Below are 20,096 nucleotides of genomic sequence, written 5' to 3'. Positions count from 1 at the left end.
ACACCGCTGTCTGATTTGATTTTTCTTTTTTCCTTTTTTTTTTTGTTGCTCCCCCCTCCAGCCGAATGGAGGCAAAGGACAAGTTGCATTTTTCATTCAAAGCTTTGTTGCAAGTGATCTTTTGTTCCAGTCGCGCGTGTCGCCACTGTGTGATTCTTTCATCTCTGAGTGCCGATGAATAGTTGACGCGTGTTTCGGGAGCACAATCTGCCACACTTGAAATTTCTCACAGCGTTCTAACCGATCCACCAAAAAAATAAAAAAAAAGGTGATTATTTGATTTGAACAAAATGGCCTCAAGGTGCCGGCAGCCGCCATTCAATCGAACGTTTGGACACGTTTTTCACGTCCTTGTTGAAATGTGATTATTTCATCTACGCTGGAAGATCGCTGGTCCAAACACAAAGTCTGACTGGCTTGAAATTTCTCCAGTGAAACGTGGAGCCAAAAATGGGACGATTTGATCCGCCCAAATGCTGAAAAGTGCGACTGTCTTGAAATTTCTCTCACAGCGGGTTCCGTGGTTTTTTTTTTTTTGGGGGGGGGGGGGTGCCGCGCGGCCTCCTTGACCCAAACCGGGTGTTCAACACGCACACCCCCAGGCTAGCGTCCAATGCGCCGAGCTTGTGTGCATCGGTGCCCCCTGCTGGTTCAAAGCAGCAATAATAGCGCTCGGTGGGAGCGAAAGCCGCGCCATTGTTGATGAAAACTCTGCAAGGAGCCAAGCGCTTTTGGAATAATCATCATAATTGTGGCTGCTTTGCGTGCCCCCCCCCCTCGTCGATAAGTGATGTCATCACGCCTCGCGCTCCCTCGACGGGAAGGAGGTTGACAAAAACGCTCGCTCCTCGCGTTCCAAGGGAATACGCACACAACGGGGGGGGGGGATGCATGCTAGGCTTTTTTTTGTTTGGCTTTCCCGGCTACAATTCAGAAGCGGAGACAATATGTCTTGTTCTCGCTCGGGAAGCGCACTCAAGAGTATTTTGGCGCTTGCAAGCCAGCGGCATTGTCGCCGCTTTCCCGTTCCTGAGGATGCTGCGATGACATTTGGAGTCACCGCTAATCACCGAAGCTATTGAGAGCATTCGTTTTAGATGATGCGGCGTCTTGAAATTTCACACCAAGGCCTCGCTCTGGACTTTGAGGTGTGATCCATCGACCATCTCAAAGGAATTGTCGAAGCAAACAAAGCAAGACAGCCCGTGGGCTCCAGATGTCATTCCTCACCAGTGAATGTTCCGCCTCAACGGCGGTAGCGAAGCGGCCGTCCGTCCCTTGCGGGAAGAAAATCGCAAGACTTGAAATTTGGCCCAAAGCTCGCTCAATGGCTCATCGAATGGGAATCTTAACCGATTTTGACGCAGCGGCTCTTGGGGAAGAACGCCGGCCGGCCTTAACAATGGGGATGTCTCGGCGGAGGCCCGCAGGAAGCCCGCGCTGGAACAGGAAAGAGAGGCGGAGTCAGGAAACGAAGGAAACCAGAGGAACAAGGCGACGCCTGGCCACCCCCCCTCCCCCGGTCACTATTTCACCAGCTCGGCTCCGCGCGACGTTTCTGGCTATGCGCTGAGATCTTGGATCGCGGTCATCTTCGCGGGGGCGGCAGGAAGTGACCTTTTGGGAAGGTAGGTCCATTCGGAGGCATGGCGCTCCGGAGCTCCAAAGCTTCATCTTAACTCCGCCGGCACGAAGGAGACCGACGGCCTCCCGATTTGTGAGGGCGGTTTGAAGCTCGCGCCGGGCGCCAAAGTCCATTCGGAAATCGCAACTTTGAAAGGGAGTCAGTCCGTTTGTTGACTCGCTGCCCGTACCGCTTCTGCTCACAACACGTCCGAGAAGAGAGACGGCGTAGTCGGCGTTTCATTCCAAATCAGCCGCGATAGGTTGATTTTTAGAATAGATGGAAGGAATGCGGCGATGGCGTACGTTGATATCTGCTCGTGTTGTGCGTCCAACAGCAGGTGGCGCCATGGCTCCGCTGGACTTCCTGTGCTGGAGAGCTGCCACGCTGCTGCTGCCGCTGCTGCTGGTGCTGCTGCCATGTGAGTGATGTATGACTTGTTTTGCTCATGTTGGCTATTGTCCTGTGTTCTGGACACTCGGTCAGAAGCGCACTTAATTTGCCCCCCCCCCCTCCCCACCCCAACCACATTGATTCGGAACGTTTGCCTCACGGATCATGATCAACTCTTTCTCACGTCATTGTGATGCTAACCATAGAACAGGAAGATGACATTGGTCTGACAAGATGAGTAAGTAAATCAATGGAACCGCTCATGCCCCCCCCCCTCCATTAAAAAAACAAATTTTAGGTCAAGCCCCCTGCATTTAAAAAAACAAATCATTTAGGTCAAGGCCCCCCCCCGCATTTAAAAAACAAATCATTTTAGGTCAAGCCCCCCCCCGCGCATTAAAAAACAAATCATTTTAGGTCAAGGCCCCCCCCCCGCATTTAAAAAACAAATCACTTTAGGTCAAGCCCCCCCCCCACGCATTTAAAAAAACAAATCATTTTAGGTCAAGGCGCCCCCCCTGCATTTAAAAAAACAAATCATTTTAGGTCAAGGCCCCCCCCCCCCGCATTTAAAAAACAAATCATTTTAGGTCAAGGCCCCCCCCCGCATTTAAAAAAACAAATCATTTTAGGTCAAGGCCCCCCCCCGCATTTACAAAAACAAATCATTTTAGGTCAAGCCCCCCCCCCGCATTTAAAAAAACAAATCATTTTAGGTCAAGCCCCCCCCCCCCCGCATTTAAAAGACAAATCATTTTAGGTCAAGGCCCCCCCCGCATTTAAAAAAACAAATCATTTTAGGTCAAGCCCCCCCCCCCCCCACGCATTTAAAAAACAAATCATTTTAGGTCAAGGCCCCCTCCCCCGCATTTAAAAACAAATCATTTTAGGTCAAGCCCCCCCCCCCGCATTTAAAAGACATCATTTTAGGTCAAGCCCCCCCCCCCCCGCATTTAAAAAACAAATCATTTTAGGTCAAGCCCCCCCCCGGAAATAAAAAACAAATCATTTTAGGTCAAGGCACCCCCCCCCCCCCCGCATTTAAAAACAAATCATTTTAGGTCAAGCCCCTCCTCCCCGCATTTAAAAAACAAATCATTTTAGGTCAAGGTCATCTATTTGTCAAATATGCTTATGTATGACATGCAGCATAAATTAAATTTCTTTCCCGTGTGTAGTTCCCAACGGCGCGTCGTGCCTGTCGGTGCACCTGGCCAACGAGGAGCCCGCGTACGTCATCCCGGGCGCCGCCCTGGTCCTCCGCGCCCACATCGAATACGGCTCTCCGGACGAGCTGACGGGCGTCACCTGGGAGCGGGAGCCCGAAAGCGGGATCCTCGGCGGGCGGGTCGCGCTGGCCACCTGCCCCGGTGGTGGCGCCCCGCGGCCCGTCCGGTGCACCTCCACTCATGCCAACGTGCGCGCCAACGTGGAAGAGCAGACCAGCATCCTGCACGTCGAGCAGTACGCTAGAGGCGACGCCGGCGTCTACGCCGTCAGCGTCGCGGGCAAGGCGGGAGAATCCCGCACGGCGCGCGTCATCGTGAGGGAATACGGTGAGCGTGGACACCAAAACAAATTCATCGCCAGGACAGGAGAAAGCACAAAAACAGTCAAACTCAAATCAAGGCTCATGCCTTTTGACTTTTTTGCCACAGAGGCGGTGCACCACGTGACGGTGAGCATCAACGTGTCGCATTCGTCGCTGGTGTGCGGCGAGGCGTGGGGCACCGAGCCTCAGTTCAGCTGGCTGCACGAACGCAACGCCGTCACGAGCGGCGTGGGCCGCGTGTCCCCCGACGGCGCCACCCTGGTGGTCACCAAAGTGCCCATTTGCGGCCACTTCACCTGCGTGGTCAGCAACAAGCTGGGCTACAGCTCCGCCACCTACACAGCCGGTAGCCAGCCCATTCTGTCCTTTTCTCCGCCCCCCCCCCTGCCTGCTTCCTCGCTTACATCCTTCCTTCCCTCCATACCATCCTTGTTTTGTCTCTCCCTTCTTTCTGGGAAGCCATGTCAGATTTTTTTTCTCTCCCCCCCCCACCGCCGCATAGCACCGTGTGAGCCGAGCGGCATCAGCGGCTCGACAGTGGCTATCGTTTGTCTGGTGGTGCTGCAGATCTTAGGAGGAGCCTGGCATTCCTACTCTGGAGGTGCGCGCGCGCACGCACACGCACGCACGCACGCGCGCACACACACACACACACCCACACTACAAAGATGCCTGGAGATACGAGGCACCATTAATGTTCAATCAATTAAATTAAAAATTCCCGCCATTTTATTTCTATTTGCCATTTTTATGTCTGACGGTCTTTCAAAGACCCCTGGACCTGGAGAATTTGTCCAGGTTTTTCCGACTTGTCGTTTGGCACATGACAAATGTGCCAAATTTCAACTCCTCATTCTACCCAAACGTGAAACGCAAAATGGTCAAGGAGTGAAGTTTGGCATTTTTGTGTGTGCTGGCCTAGTAGTCGCTTTATTTTTCTTTTTCTTCCAGGAGGTACCGCAACAGGCTCCGAGGAGACAGGCTGCGAGAACATGTGGACGACAACATTTAAAAAGGTGCCATGAGCGGAAGACAACAAACGTCCGTCTCGAATTTCCGGAAGTCTTTCTATTGTCAGCAGGGAGGACGTCGATCGGACTACTTGTCTGCCTAAACACTGCCTCCTGCTGGCCTACACTTGACACTGCGTGTTTCAAGCCAATCAATCATCCACTTGGGAGCGCCAAATCCAACCCGAGAAACCGGAAACAAACAAATGCAGAAAAATGCAGTGAAGCATTTTAGCAAAATGTGACGTTGAAATTCTCCACTGTTTCTATGGAAAATAAAACAAATGCTCCTGAAATCTTTTTTTTTTTTGGTCACAAAACATTGAGAGAAGAGTGTCTTGGCTTTTTGAAGAGTCTGAATGGATTTATCCGTTTCCTTTTAGATCCCATGTCGTCCAAGGGCAGGCGTTGTGTGCACTGAACTTTTTACGCCAAGTCTTATCCCACCAAGTATCACCAACATTCACAAAAAAAGGATTTTAAAAATTCCACAAAAAAAACCCTACATGTACAAAAACTAATGAATAAATGTATTTTCGTATTTTTTAAGCCACTGTAACATAACAGTTTGAATATCAATACTGTGCTTCAAGAAATAAAAAACACGTATTTCATCATTCAATTGAAGGTATTGCACATTTTCATTTAAGAAAAAAAAAAAGGTCACCTGAACGTTTGAAAACAAACCATAGTTTAAGATTAAATTCAAATTCATTGAACCGCAAGTGCCGATTCTTTTTCAGAGCACTGCACACGTCACACGTGGATGGATGGATATAAATGTGATCCATTTTTATTACACTTTCGCACACAAATCAGTTTAGTGAATAAAAATAACCCTCAATACATTTTAGTGGAGCCATTTTCAACATTCTGACGTCAAAGTGTAAACATAAATTGAGAAGTGAAAAGACTTACTATCAAGTCGTCGTGGTGCGCAACATCAATGAGTTATTGTGCTGCATACTTGATGGACGCCACTTTCGCCAAATTGTAATTAGTGACCAGAAGTGCACATGCTCACTCATCGATTCCTACCAAGTAAATTCCATTTCCTTCTCCATGGCAATCAAGGAAGTGGGAAGTAACTAAAAGTACAGCTACTTCCTTAGCCCCGCCCACCATCCCCAAAAGTCAACTCGCACGAGACGAGTATGCAAGAAAAAGCCTCAGTATGTGTGACCAAGGTAAAGCAAAGCATTTTATTGCAAGTATTAGTCAAACGTACACTTCAAACAGAAGCAAAGCAACACTTAAAAAAGGCCAACAACTTAAAGCAGGGGTGTCCGAGTCAGGTCCTGGTGGGCCGCCGTCTTGCATGTTGCAACCCGCGCAAGCCTGACCTTGAAGCAGGTGTGTTGCAACGGGCAGACTTTGGAAAACATGCAGGACAGCGGGCCCTCCAGGACCCCGACTTTGACACCTACGACTTAAAGGAAGAAATTACAAAGAGAAACAAATTCAAGCAGTCGGTACAATTGCGACAAATGCAAATCCCGTAGGCAGCGTCGCGCAGGTGTGACTGACACAATCATTTGCCACGTTGAGACACCCCCCCCCCCAAAAAAAAGGTATTAAATGAAATGTTTCCTTGGCCATGGACGAGCAATCAAAACGTCTAATCTCTTTCGCAATATTTGGTTCAACCTCAGTACTGGAATGCTGACAGGGGGGTGAAAGAACATTTAACGAGATTAAGTAAGAAAGGGAGCTTACAGGTTTTTTTTTGTTTGCTTCCAGGGGGGGGGTACAATCTTGTTTACCCGAGTGTCGAAAAGAAGAAACCATTCAGGCACAGGTCTCGCTAACTAGCCTTCTGATCGGGATTGGATCGGATTTTGTCGTCGCGATATCATCGACACCCGCGTAACCAGACGGGACAGGAAGCAGGCTGAGAAAAACGCGGACCGTCCCGAACAGAGAGACTTGAGCGGAGCGATTTTTAGTGGTTTTGGAACGAGAAGAGACAAAAACGTACAATCGGTTTCAAGTACGCAGGCTTAGGACACAATTAAGGCTCTTTTTTTTTTTCTCTCTCTCTCTCGCCCGCCCTCCTGTGGCACATGAACTCGAGACGATAGCTTTCGTTGATCCATTCGTCACAAAAAGGGCTGTTGGGTGAAATTTCAAGATGAACCTAAAAGGGCCACTGAGCTTTATCGGTCAATGTATTAATTGGACCTTGCCTAAACTCCTGAATGCACTACATGATCTTTGTTTTTGTTTTTTTATGTCTCAAGCACATTTCTGGTTCTCTTGAGATTTCAGCCAAAAGCCCAAAACCCCCCAGCACCTTTTTCCAAGTAGTGTAAATCCAGCCAATGGAATTGACATGGCAGATGTAGCCCAAAGACTCGGCTCCAATTGGCGTTTGGAGGCAAACTAAAGAGGAAGTCGCCTCTAGATTAAGAAAGCAGGGGGAAAAAAAATAAAAATAATAATCAGCCCGTTCGCATAAATTGTGCTTGCGCGTACGAAAATAAGGCTCTAAACACCTTCCACACACACAAAAAAAAGCAATAAATACGCCATAAAATACTCCACATATATAGGCTTCTTACGTGTATGTATGTATATATTTCATAAACACATTTAAATAGGACAAAAAGAAGAAGTCGGCTCAAAAGAAAAAAAACAACAAAAAAACAGTTGAGACGTTTTTTTTTTTTACAGTTCTGTATTTGGACTCTAAAATAGTTAAGAATGTCAGGCATAAGTCAAGCATGTATATCATGAGCAGTTTGCAGTTCTTCTCTTGTGTCGACCTCCAACGTGATGCAGCATACCAAGGGAAGTGAGGTGCAGTGTTTCTGAGAACCGTCTTAAAAAAAAAAAAAAACACAAAAGTTTCCCCTCCACCCAATCCCACCTGGATTGAAGATCCTTTCAAATGACACCCTACTGAGCCCCCCCCCCCCTCCCCGACATTGCACTCGCGAGTGCTCCGTCTCCGAGAACCATTCAATACTGATGCTGGTCTGGCTTTTCTTAATGCCCCTTCAAGATGAATAAAAGATGACAGCCACCATTGTCCACGCCATGGATGAAAGCCCCCCCCCATCTTGAGATGCGAGGGACTGAACTTCCAAGAGTTGAAATGGCGCTCTCTCAAGCGCCGTGGTCCACATTGGCGGGTTCTACCGAGGACCACATCCGAGCTCTGAGACACGAGTCTCGATGGAGAAGAAGAAAGAAGGCGGGGGCTGGGTAGTCGAGAGGAAAGGCACTTCCTGGGTGGACCCTTACTCGCTGTGGAATAGCAGCTTCCACTTTAAAGGGACACGAGAGGTTCCCCCCCCCCCCCTCCCCCCAAGCGGCAAGGCTTCTTTTGGATGTGGGCTCATTCACAGGCAAGCGATGGTTTTGCAGCTCATGGCGAGGCCTTGGAAAAGCGTGTCGGGGGCCCCCACTAAGCACCACTTCACCTTCCAGCCTCTCACAAAGAATCGTTGAATGCCAATCGCAAACACCTCAGCAGCAAAACACCTTTTTGGGGGGTGGGGGGTGTAAGAAGACCTTCATGGCAAAGAAACGAGTTCTCTGGGGTCAGGGTGGAGATTGAACTGCGGGGGGATGGGGGGGGGGGGTCCTTTAAAATGGATCACTTGCCAGTCGTGCAGCAGGCATTAGCACTGGATGGCAGGGGAGGGGCCAAAAAGAAAAAAAAAGCTAGTGGGAACCATCCCACTCTTACTACAGTGCGGGGGGTCCGTGCGATACCCATGTGGGTAGCAGGCCTTTCCCTCCCCACTCACCAGGGTCATCATGGGGGCAGTCCCACACCCGCAGGGCTAGTAGGGCAAACCCTCACACACCAAGGACGCAGGGGCCGATTCAACAGGTTGGGGGGGGGGGCAGATTGCCCACCGGAGGAATGAGGAGCCAGCCACACTCACCAGAGTACCTGCTTGACCCTCGTCAAAAGAGTGGTGGGGGGCTCTTTTGTCACCACTAAAGCAAGGGTGACTGTCCATCATCCACCGAGCGTTGGCGTGAAAAGCAAGAAGATCGAGGGTGATTGTCGCGGGGGGGGGGGCCCACCCAGAGTTTTCCCGCTAAAGAAAAGCTCAGCCGGATATTCCGCTACAGTTGCCAGATTGCAAAAGTGTTAAAAAAAGAAAAGACCCGCTTAAGTTTTCCCAACACTCCTTCCAAATGGAATCGTCAGCACCAGGGTGGAGGGAGGAAAGAAAAAGAAAAAGAAAAAGCACATTCAGGAGCGTTCTAATACATTTTTTTCACTCTTTGAATTCACGTGGCATCCGATGTCCAGTGGGCGCGTGGACGGCCGCCGCCAGATCGCTAACAGTATGGCAGTCACGCTGCTCAACGCCTTTCGTGCGCTTGGCGCACGACACGATTTACAGGGATGCACGTCTTACACGTCACCATTGCAATATAACAACTAGCAGAAAAATGCACTTTTGTTTTGTTTGACCAGAACATACGATACACTTGTCTCGAAGAATATTTAGACTACATCTTTTTTTACTCTCTTAGCAAAAATAATTGCTGTGCATTTCATCCTTCCAATGAACAAATATACTTTCGATACGTTTTTTTTTTTTAAAGGCTTTTTTTTCCAAGACAGGCTCAGTCCTCGGCAAGTTTCCACACCACCTTGAAGGTAGTCCGATGCAACCGTCCATCAACGGCTTTTTTCCAAGATTCCCCTCCACGTGCACCAGTGTAGCCGGGGGGGCCATCCCACACCCAGTAGGGCTGACCAGAGATTCAGGAAGCGTCCCCAATACCAGAATCCCCATGGGCGCCCCCGGGTGAGGGAGGGATAGTGGGGGGGGGGGGAATCCACAATCCTCAGTGAAGTGGGATTCATCCCGAGAACTTCCCAGGCTTACCAAGGAAGTCGGGACTGACCCACGACCCACAACCACTCCGGGAGAGGGGACTGTCACTGTAGTCCACGGGCGTCAAAGTCAAGGACCGGGGGCCAGATCGGGCCCACCACATAATTTTTCGATCATGCCAGTCAACGTGCATGATCTCCGCCAGGGTATTGGGGCCACTCAACGACTAAGCGGGGCAAATCCCACAGGCACCAAAGTCTCGGAGGCTTCACCGCAATCGCCGGGGGCCAGCGAGGCCGTCCCACAACAACCAGAACTAGACTCCCGCAGCCACGTTAGCCCAGCCCTACTCGGAGGAGGCTTCACCACGAGCAGCAAGACATCAAAGTATCCATGGTCTTCCCTTCAGACCACTGGGCTAGTGCAACACCCGTTTGGCTAATGTCCACCCCCAATTAGTGGTGAGGTGGTGCCTGTCTGGTGGGAATGCGCCGATCGTTTTGGACTTTCTTCACCTGTCCAATTTGTCTTGTTTTCAGTACAGCCTCAGATTCTCCATCGCTTTTAGCACCATGGCCGTGTTCGCAAAGCTGAACACGCGCTTCTTTTAGCGCAGTTAACTTTGTCGGGGGGAAACATAAGCCACCCGCCAGTAGTCCCACCCCCACAAATAAAAAACAAAAAAAGCTTCAGACCATCAGCAGCGCAAAAAGGAGTCTCGACAGATATGTATTTGACAGGATAAACTGCAAAAGAGGTGGTCTCCATTTGACTGCGCGGTCATTTGTTTTTGTTCATAACTTGTCGAGCAAATCGAAACCTTGCCGAGTATGAAATAATAAGACGATCAGACTGCCGTGTCCAAGCAGATGCACCAGCTAACACTGCGCGACATGAGCAACTACACAGCGCACGCGCAATCACAATGATTTTCCGATCGAGTCGTGTAGTGTTGTAAATTTCCCCATTGTGGGACAAATAAAGGATATCTTATCTTATCTTAGTAAAGTCGATGAGTTGAAAAGACCGCTAGGCATCGGGTGAAACGTTTTGTCGGTTCAGTCACTCGGCCCGTTCGGCATGAGCCGCTTCACCCTTTACCAGGCACTTAAAATACTCCCGCCCTCCCTTTAATGGACGTTGGTGCAATCGGGTCCAAAATAACTCGTTCATCGGGAAATCCAAAACGACGCGCGCTTATAAATCCTTCAAGTAAGCTTAAGAAATGTTGTCAAAACTGCACGTTGCACACCCAAAACAAACAACAAAAATGTCCAAGGTGCCTAACAGTCTGCAACCGTCTCGCCAAACGTGCCCATTATTTTCCTCTTCCCTTCCACACATAACAAAGCACTACCAGAGAAACAAAATGGACCCAACAAGGTCAAAGGAAAGGTCAAAGCTTCACATGATGAAGAAAAAAAAAAAAGGGAGGGGCGGGGGTGACGTCAGGTTATAAAAAGACAAAAGTTATACTTCAAATCCGATTTTAAAATCCAGGTATGGCAATGGTAGAGGTATTTAGAGAAGGAAAACTAGTGAGAGCATCTGCGAGTTTTGCTGTGGGTCAAATTTAACCCTCCTTGTAAGTTTAAAATGGACAAATGATGTCAAATTCAATTCTCCCGTTACGTTGCGCGCCAAAATCATTTAAAAAAAATGTAATTCCTCGTTATGATGGCGGTCAGAACGACCCAATTTAAAATGAAACCCTGGCTCCTGTTTTTTGTTTTGTTATGGATCAATTGCACCAACTGCACGATCGATTGCACAAATAAATGTGACTTTTAAAAAAAAACGGTCTGGAAGTCATTTTTGTAGACAAGACAAAACAAAGAAACTATGTCTAGTGGAAGATGTCCGACAATTTGTGTATACTGACATTAAAAAAATAAAATAAAAAAATCATCAGCATCTGGTCGCCAGCTGGTGGCAGTGTGCTCAAGGAACTGCTCATTTCATGAGCGGGAGGGAAGGGGGAAAATAATCAAATCAGAATCCGACTGTCTTCCCGGCTGCTCCCTCGATTGCTTCAAAACACACACACACACACACACACACACACACACAAAAAGAGAAGAAAAAAACGAGTAAAAGTGCTGCTGCTTCTGAATGGTTTTGAGGTGCCTGGGAGCAGTTGGGCAGGGGATGTAAACAGGGGATGAGGGACGACAGCGTAAAAGGGGGGGGGGGGGGGGGAAACGTTGGCTGGTTTCTATTGCATATTAGTGCTGAGTTTTGTTTCGTCTTGTTGTTCCTGGTTAAAAGCAGCATTTTTGCCTCCTCGATCCAGTGTGGGATTGCCGCCTCCTCCTTTTCCCTGTTTCCCTCTGCACAGTGTTGGTCCGGATTCACTAGGCGAGTGTGAGTGTGTGTGAGTGTGTGTGAGCGAGAGGGCTTTCTGACTGGCAAGCCATCCATGCATGGCTGTGTGTGTGTGTGTTGGGTGGTCATGTGCGGACGATGGAAATGATGGAAATGGCGGTGGGCTGCAGCTCAGGCAAAGTACATGGTCCGTAGGGTGTCGTGGTGGATCTGGACCGCCTTGGCCAGGGCCTGCGGGTCTCGGCCGTTACTCTGACCTGACACGTGGCTGCCCTCGGCGCTGCACGGCGGGGTAGAGAGCAAACAGTGCGTGAAAAGATCAACCATTTCCAGCCACACTGGTATCATTCATTTTTTTCGTCAACAATTATTCATCTCAGCAGAAAAACTGAAAAATCACGTTGAAATAAAAAATGCGCAATGCGACAAGAATAAAGTCAGCCTTCATTTAACAGTGACGCCATCGCTCGGCTGATTTTATGCTTTGAGTTGCGGCAAAAATGTGACAGTCTTGCAACAATAGGCACATTCTTTAATCCAAAAAGTCGACATGTAAGGGAGGTAGACTTTTTTTTTTGGGGTGGGGGGGGAGATAAAGGATGGACACTTGACAAGAATACCATTTTCAGATGACTTTTTTCCCTGAAAAAAGGGACTCGGGTCCATTAGCGGAGCCCAGAGTTCAAAGCAAACATGGTGAGGCTGCATTTAGCCGTTCTGCTGCACGCAAACTGAGGAAACTGCCTCAGAAGTGTAAATGTTTTTATTCATTCATTCATCTTCCGAGCCGCTTGATCCTCACTAGGGTCGCGGGGGGTGCTGGAGCCTATCCCAGCTGTCTTCGGGCAGTAGGCGGGGGACACCCTGAATCGGTTGCCAGCCAATCGCAGGGCACACACAAACGAACAACCATTCGCACTCACACTCACACCTAGGGACAATTTAGAGTGTTCAATCAGCCTGCCACGCATGTTTTGGGAATGTGGGAGGAAACCGGAGCACCCGGAGAAAACCCACGCAGGCCCGGGGGGGAACATGCAAACTCCACACAGGGAGGCCGGAGCTGGAATCGAACCCGGCACCTCTGCACTGTGAAGCCGACGTGCTAACCACTGGACTACCGGGCCGCCGTAAATGTTTTTAAATCCAGGTTAATATTCACACACCCATATTTTATATATATATTTTTTTATACACACACATTTGAAAATGGTTTCCTTTGAGTAATTTTGGAAACATGACTTTTATTTCTTTGCTTTAACGTGTGGCAATTGTTGGTCAGCTACATTCGTTTCTTCTGCTTTGTTTCTGAATATCGTGGACTGCCGCGTTTCAAATACTTTTAAGTGCCGCATCTTTGGTGGTGTGAAACATTTTGAGTTGCCTTGTGAAATATTTCGCTTATCGTTTTGTTTTGCGTAGATTCACACGGAGAGCTCTCCGGTTTTCACGCACGTCACACCTCGACCGAATTACTGACCTGTCGTGCTCTTTGTCGACCAGATGGTAGCGGGCGCGGAAGGCCACCAGGTGGGCGTAGTATGCGGGCGCCGGGATGGACACTGAACGGGTACAGCGCACGTAGGTGTGGCACAACTGGTAGGTAAGCAGCTGGAACTCGTCGGCCGTGAAACAGTTGTCGTCCCACAGCACGTGGTAGTGGGAGGGTCGGCTGGTGCCCTGCCGCCCGAGTGGAAGCAAAAAAATGGACATTTCAGGGCCAACAATCCATTCACATCCATCTGATAACCAGAAGGGTGGCACGGTGTTCGATTGGTTAGCCCGTACACCTCACAGGGGCAGAGGTGTGGAGTTTGCGTCTCGTCCCTGCGCCCGCGTGGCTTTTCTCCGCGAACTCCGGTTCCCTCCCACATTCCAAAAACATGCACGGCGGGCTGATCGAACAATCCAAATTGTCCCTCGGAGTGATTGCGAGCGCAAATGGTTGCTCGTCAGCGAATGGTCTGGCAACCGGTTCAGGGTGTCCCCCGCCTTCCGATCCTAGACAGCTAGCTAGGATAGGCTCCGGGACACCCCGCAACCCGTTTTGAGGAGAGAGCGCTGCAGAAAATGGGTGAAGGATCGCCAGAGAGCTCACCTGTATTCCAGCGTGACTGCAGAGGTAAAAGTCAAATTCATAAGGATGCGTGATGTCCGTGTCCACCGTTGTACCGGCAGGAATGTTTCCGCTGCGTCCGACCTGGCAACACATTAGCGTTTCGTCACTTATCATTTCACCCTTGAAACACTTTGCAGTACTGCAACGAACGATATCATAGAAGAATCCGTTTCTCTTCGTTTAAAAGGAAGAGGGAAAAAGGCGGCATCTTGTGAGAATCGCATTTTTTTTTTCTGGAGAAAACAGAATCTGGCACAAAAAAGAATTTTGGGAGAAAAAGTTGCAAAAGTCTATTTTGGTGGGAAAAGTGTTGTTCTTTGAGGAAAAAAAAGGAGGACAAAAAAGTCTGAGAATAAAGTTCAAGTCTTTGAAGAAGTCGTAATCTTGCAAAAATAGTGGCATTCACTTTTCAAGAGTCAGACTTTTGTTCGAATAAAATATCTTCTTCAGAAAAATGTTTAAATCTTTTAGTATCAATTTTTATAAAACAAGATGGAATCCTGCAAGAATAAAATTGAATTCCTCCCAAAAATTTCGCCAATGTTTTTTTTTGTGTTGTTATTGCAAACACCGACCGCAAAGTAATGTGATCTTATTAAGATCAACCAAATTCATTCAAGAAAAAAAAAAAGTCCATCTCAAAAGAAGAGCTTGAAGTCACATTGCCACTGCTTCTAATCCGACAAATGCACAAACGCCATCCATGATATAGTTTTCATTTGCCCGAGCCCACTCGGCAGCACTCCAAATAAAACGTTGAGAAAAAAGGTCAACGACAAACATTTAGAGTTGGGTACGCTCTACACGCAATTTAAAAAAAATCAAATAAAAAAAATCTATATCTTTTTTTTTTTAAAAGACTTGATGGGAGCGAGCGAGCCCGTCCGTCTCAGCTGCCGAGAGCTCTCGGCTCCCAGCGCAAGCCGAGGATTGGGGCTCCGGGGGCCTCAAGTGCCACTCGGCAGCTCAAACGCTTTCACCGAGCGCTACTTAACAAAAGGTGCAAAGTGAACGGCGGAACCCCACCGCAAAATGTCATCAAAGTCGCCCGTTCCGACCGAGAGCTTTTGTTACATGGCGGGAGGAGACGTACTCGCTCGTTGCGGTCGGCGCAGAAGAGGCGGGTGTGGTGGCGTTTTTGCACCACGATGTAGGTGATGCCGGGCTGGTACTCCTTCTCCAGGCTGATGCAGGCCTCGCGGATGGCCAGCAGCTCGTAATACAGCACCTAAAACAACAAAAAGGCATCCATCACCAAACAAGAACTTGTGGCATTTACAAACGGGGGAGGGATATCTGGCCGCCGGGCGAAATGTCAGGATGAATCGTAAAGAGCGCTGCAATCTTTACAAGGGAACGTCATTGGACCATCTCTCGTCATCAAACTGTTCAGCGTTTGAGTACTACATGCACAACTTGTTCTTGTCTAACAAGGCGCCTTGAACAGCAACATTCACAGCAGGCGTTTGTTTGATCAATTTCCAAGGATGGTCACCTCTCTGCCTTTCGGTGACTCCTCCAGTTTTTCTCCATGGCAACCTACATGAGCCGAGTGGTTAGTTGAACGAGTTGAACCTGCCTCAGCCATTGACATTTGGATTTTACATCCATTACTTTCATTTCATTTCGGGGCACCCAGATGGTCGACTGCTTAGCCTCACAGCGCAGAGGTGCAGGGTTCGATTCCCGCTCCGGCCTTCCTGTGTGGATTTTGCATGTTCTCCACATTTTGGATTCATCCTGAAATTTTGCCCCAATAAATAAATGACTAAATGGATCTCCCTCCACCCCGCTCTACTGCTCTCCACCCCTCTCTCTCCCCCTCTCCCTACCTCCCACCGCCAACTTTTCAGCTGACCTGTCTGAACTGGCCTTCGGACACTCCATCCCTGTAGAAGATGATGCGGGTGGGCTTGTAACGTGTGGACTTGTAGAACTGGATGAGCAGCTCGCGCACCATGGAAGCCAGATCTTGGATCACCTCCTGCCTGGGCCTCTGCACCCGCACGGTGGCACAGTAGCGGCTGGGGTGGGCGTCCATGCTGCCCACTACCTGGGGGGGCGGACAAAGCGCATTGCATCACTCAGGGACATTCTAAGTGTCAGACTCGGTGAGCAAATGAAACTCACTGCTGCAATCGAGGGCTTCTTGCCATCTCCGGCAGGCGGATGCGTCACATCAGCACCCAAGAAGATGACCGGCTGCTGAAACACTGACGGCCTGCGAAGAGACGCGCGCAAAATGAGCGGCGGCCATTGCCCAAGGGCGCCTGCATTCAAGAGCCAAAGAAGCGAAGGCTTACCTTTGGTGCGGCACCAGGATGTTGTTGATGCCCCCCAGCTTGACGTTGATCTTGAGGCAAAGGTTGGAGAGGGTCTGAGGGGACGTCTTCACCACGTTCTTCACCTGGACGCACTGCGTGGCCATGCCCAGCAGGGTGTCTCCCACGCGCTTGACCTCAGCTGCATATGGAGATGAGGAGTCAGGTGGTACGACTCACCTCAAGCTAAGATGACGTCATCGTGTTACCGTAGACAGGGGTTTTGCCGGGCAGGATGACGATGATGAGCTGTAATCCGGCGTAGGTGTTCTTCAGGTGTCTGAACATGGGCTCCACGCTGTCCGCTCCCTGGGCGTACTTGCAGAAGCACGGCTGGCCCTGGATGGGCATGCCGGCGTCCTTGGAGATCTTGCGGAGCTGGTCCGTGAAGGCCCTAAACAAACATCGCGTCACATGAGCAAGTCGCCGACGCCGTCTTTTAAAAGTGAACCCTTTTCAACTCTTCCGACTTGAGAATGTCTTCCCGACACTGGCGCTGCGTGGCGAAGCAGGCGATGGCCCACATCTTGATTTCCACGCCGGTGTGGAACTGCTTGCCCCTCATGTCCCACACGCCGTGACTGGGCGTGGCCACTGTGCGGTTCTGAAATGACAGGTGCAGTCTCACCCGTGTGTACTCGCGAGTCGTGGACTCAAACACGCAGACGTTTACCGGCTGGAACAAACACACCTCTCTCATTCGGCAATGCATCTGGAAAGAATTCAAAGCCCTTTGCTTATTCCAAAACATTGTTTACATGGTCATTATTCAGATTCAGAAAACGTTATTTATCCCCGTGGGGCAATTACAGATGTTTTTTTGGGGTTATTTTTGCATAGAATTTGTATTTGTATTTAAACTGCGAATGAATGGTACTATTTAATTTAACCACGAAGGACCGACCCAAATGACTCGACTCCATTTTCCCCTCATGGAGGCAGCACTTCATCGCCAATCCTCTGAAGAGGACTCGGCCAACAATCTCTGTAGAAGGCACACGGAGCTGAGACATTACCAAACAAAAACAGACCCAGACATCAATGCAGCAACTTTGCCAAACTTGAAAATGGTGGATCTCCACCCAGCCCAGTGGGGAACGTTAAGGATGGAAAAGCTGCGCATTATTTGCCAAAACCTTTCAATACATTCCCTTGACAAATACACTCACTCGACCAATTGAGACAGACGGATGTTAATTCACATTGTGGCTCAGTCCCAACTTTTTTTTTTTTTTTTGCTTAAAAAAAATACCCAACATCATCAATGTTAAGAGATTGAGCCGCAAGTAGGTAGCACAAACTCAACATAAAACAGAAGCCAGCGTGTTAGTCCCCCCACTGCGGAAAGTGGGGGAAGGCACGGCGTGGCAGACAAAAACAAGGAGAGAATGGGTGTGATTTAAAAGAAGGGTACCATAAAGTGCTCTGTGCTCACCCTGCCGCCGTACTGCAGCATGGGGGCGGGTAGCACTCGCCCCGTCACATGGGCCATCTCGTCGCGCACTTTGAACTGAAACTCCTGGACAAAGGGGTCGGCGTCATAGTTGGCGCTGCGTACCTTGAATCAAAAGAATGGAGGGGGGGTGGGGGGGGGCGAAAGGTCAGCTTGAAAGACTTGAGTGGGACCCAACAAAGATTTGTTCCGTGCGGCTCACCAGCCTGCTGATCTCTTCTTGTCTGTCAGGCGCAGAGCGAGCCGTGGCCTTGATCATGGTGGAAGTCTGGTTATCTGTCAGTTTCTTGATACATCGCTGTCCGGCTACGATGTTGCACACCTAACGAAAACAAAAGGAGAGCGGCACTTTTACCCCCCTCCTTTTCGTGGTTGTTTTTATTTATGGGTGGCTTGGATTGAGGGGCTCGCTCACCTCCAGGGGTAAGTAGGTATGCTTTTGCTCCTGGCCAACCTGCAGACAAGGCAGGTGGGGGTACTTGAGCTGCAGGCTGTACTTCTCCCTGAAGTACTGGGCTACCGTGCGCTCCACCGTCTGACCGTTCTCCAGTTGGAGGGGGAACCTGCAACAAAACAAAGGCCTAAAAGTGAATGGTCTTCTTTAAAACGGTGATGTGCGAGAGGCAAGGTGACCAATTTAAATTGTTAGCACGAGAGTTAAGGAGATACCAACCATGTTGACTAACATGTTTTTACATTTTTGATACTTCCACTGGCAAAGAACCAAACAGGAGCGACATCATTTCATCATCGTAAAGCGCCCAAACGTCACAGCTTACGTCGACATTTAACCAAGAGTGCAAGCGCCATTCGGAATAATAATAATAATAATAATTACTTGTTAGCAACTGCGAGGCAACTTGGCAGAGCATCGAAGACACTCGTATGCAGTCAGAGACATGCAATCGGCAAACGCTGACAGCGGCCAACGGCTACTATTTTATTGAACACACAAAAATAATTGACTACGAGTTTGAAAACAAATCATTACAGTTACATTAAAGCGTTCCTTTGATAGTTTGCTTTGAATGAGGCTTTAGGACAGGCATGTCCAAAGTCCGGCCCGGGGGCCAAATCCGGCCCGCGTTTGAATTTCATCCGGCCCTCGGCCCCTGTCATAAAATCAGTGCCGGCTGGCCCGCAGGTTGGGCGCAATGGAACACGTGTTGCATTGACTGAGGTCTCGTAGACTGGTGAGTGATGTTTCATAGAGTACTGCTTCCCTCTAGTGGCTAAATGAGTAATAGCATTCACTAAATGAGTAATAGCATTTAGACACTAGAGGGCATCACTCACGAGTTAACAAGACATCACTCCGTGTTTATATTGACTGATATGTCATATGATTGTTGAAATTAAAATAAAAATGGAAATGTGAAACAGACTGGCTTACTAAAATTTGTTGAACAATATTGTTGTTCAATGTAAAGAATGTCAGCCAAGGTCGGCCCCCCGACATTTTACCACATAAAATCTGGCCCCCTTGGCAAAAAGTTTGGACACCCCTGCTTTAGGAGAACAAACGGTTAAGGGCTGCTTCCCTACTGGATGACTCACGGTGACTCCGACATGAGCCAGTCGGCAAGCATCTGGTTTACTGGGGTGTCAACGTGCAGCCGGTTTTAACCGGCCCCGCCCCAAATGACCGCAGAACCCCGTAGTCTTGTGCAGGCCGCCACGATGACTCACGTTTGATGGCTGGCCGGCCGGCGGGTCACGTTGCATACGCGGTACTTCCTTCGCATGGTTCCGCAGTGCGTCACTTCAACCTTCAAACCTAATGAACACGATAGAAGAAGAAGAAGGAAAAAAAGTTTTCCTTTCTAGCAGAAAATACTATTATTATGGAGACTATTTTGTTTTGGGTTTTTTTGTCACTGACCCCGATCGTCTTTACCTTTGATTTCTTTGGTGAATTTGACCCGGTGCGAGTCAGTGAGAGGGCGGGGCTGCTCGTCTATGTTGTGGATGTCCAGCACTTCGCACATGAACTGGATAACCGGCTGGGCCTTGTAGAAGGCGGTGGCAGACACTGCCAGGGAAAAGAGACAATTATCGTGACGCGAAACAAAGCGGCTGGCATCAAAGCGTTTCAAGAGTACAAATTATGTCAAGTGGACACTTTATAAAGCGTTGTCTACAAAGAGATGTGACTCTGGAGTAACTGCTCAAGTCTGAAATGATGCCAGCGAGTGTAACCTTTTTGTGTGCCCAACTTATTTCTAAAAATGTGCCCGTGAGCGAGCCCTTTTCACCCAGCTAATTACGCCACTTCCACACCAAGTTTCTTTGGCCATGACTTGGCGAGTAAAGATCTACCATTGCCTAGCATTGGCCGGAGGACGCCACCAAAAACGCGCCGTCGAAGTCAAAAGGTAAGCAGAGCTTTGAGTTTTTGGGAGATGCAAGGGATAAGTAACACAAATATGAGTGCTCAGTCAAGTTATCAATCTCGTTTTAGCTCGTCAGTTTGCCAAATGATGTGTCATTG

At 49.1% G+C, this 20,096-nt stretch overlaps 2 protein-coding genes across 4 annotated transcripts in view; one reads left to right on the top strand and one right to left on the bottom strand.

Annotated features, from left to right (window-relative positions):
- Positions 1-20,096, top strand: part of LOC127600986 (mannosyl-oligosaccharide 1,2-alpha-mannosidase IC) — a 264,345-nt gene that overhangs the window by 95,640 nt on the left and 148,609 nt on the right. The window lies entirely within an intron of this gene.
- LOC127600974 (protein argonaute-3) overlaps positions 5,768-20,096 on the bottom strand; it is a 43,867-nt gene continuing 29,538 nt past the window's right edge. For 2 of the 3 annotated variants that reach the window (XM_052065919.1, XM_052065921.1), the window contains 14 exons: positions 19,503-19,637; positions 19,295-19,382; positions 18,021-18,168; positions 17,808-17,927; positions 17,588-17,710; positions 16,623-16,756; positions 16,362-16,546; positions 16,135-16,294; positions 15,962-16,052; positions 15,690-15,884; positions 14,925-15,059; positions 13,811-13,912; positions 13,193-13,392; positions 5,768-11,992 (listed from right to left, as the gene is read on the bottom strand). In XM_052065919.1, coding sequence (XP_051921879.1) covers positions 11,884-11,992; positions 13,193-13,392; positions 13,811-13,912; positions 14,925-15,059; positions 15,690-15,884; positions 15,962-16,052; positions 16,135-16,294; positions 16,362-16,546; positions 16,623-16,756; positions 17,588-17,710; positions 17,808-17,927; positions 18,021-18,168; positions 19,295-19,382; positions 19,503-19,637 — 1,925 coding nt within the window. In that variant the 3' untranslated portion in view covers positions 5,768-11,883. Of the gene's footprint in view, positions 11,993-13,192; positions 13,393-13,810; positions 13,913-14,924; positions 15,060-15,689; positions 15,885-15,961; positions 16,053-16,134; positions 16,295-16,361; positions 16,547-16,622; positions 16,757-17,566; positions 17,711-17,807; positions 17,928-18,020; positions 18,169-19,294; positions 19,383-19,502; positions 19,638-20,096 lie in introns of all 3 variants that reach the window. The other variant, XM_052065918.1, reaches the window with a different exon arrangement.

Source organism: Hippocampus zosterae, chromosome 5, assembly GCF_025434085.1.
Source record: "Hippocampus zosterae strain Florida chromosome 5, ASM2543408v3, whole genome shotgun sequence".
Lineage (NCBI taxonomy): Eukaryota > Metazoa > Chordata > Actinopteri > Syngnathiformes > Syngnathidae > Hippocampus > Hippocampus zosterae.
This window is presented reverse-complemented; position numbering and strand designations above follow the sequence as displayed.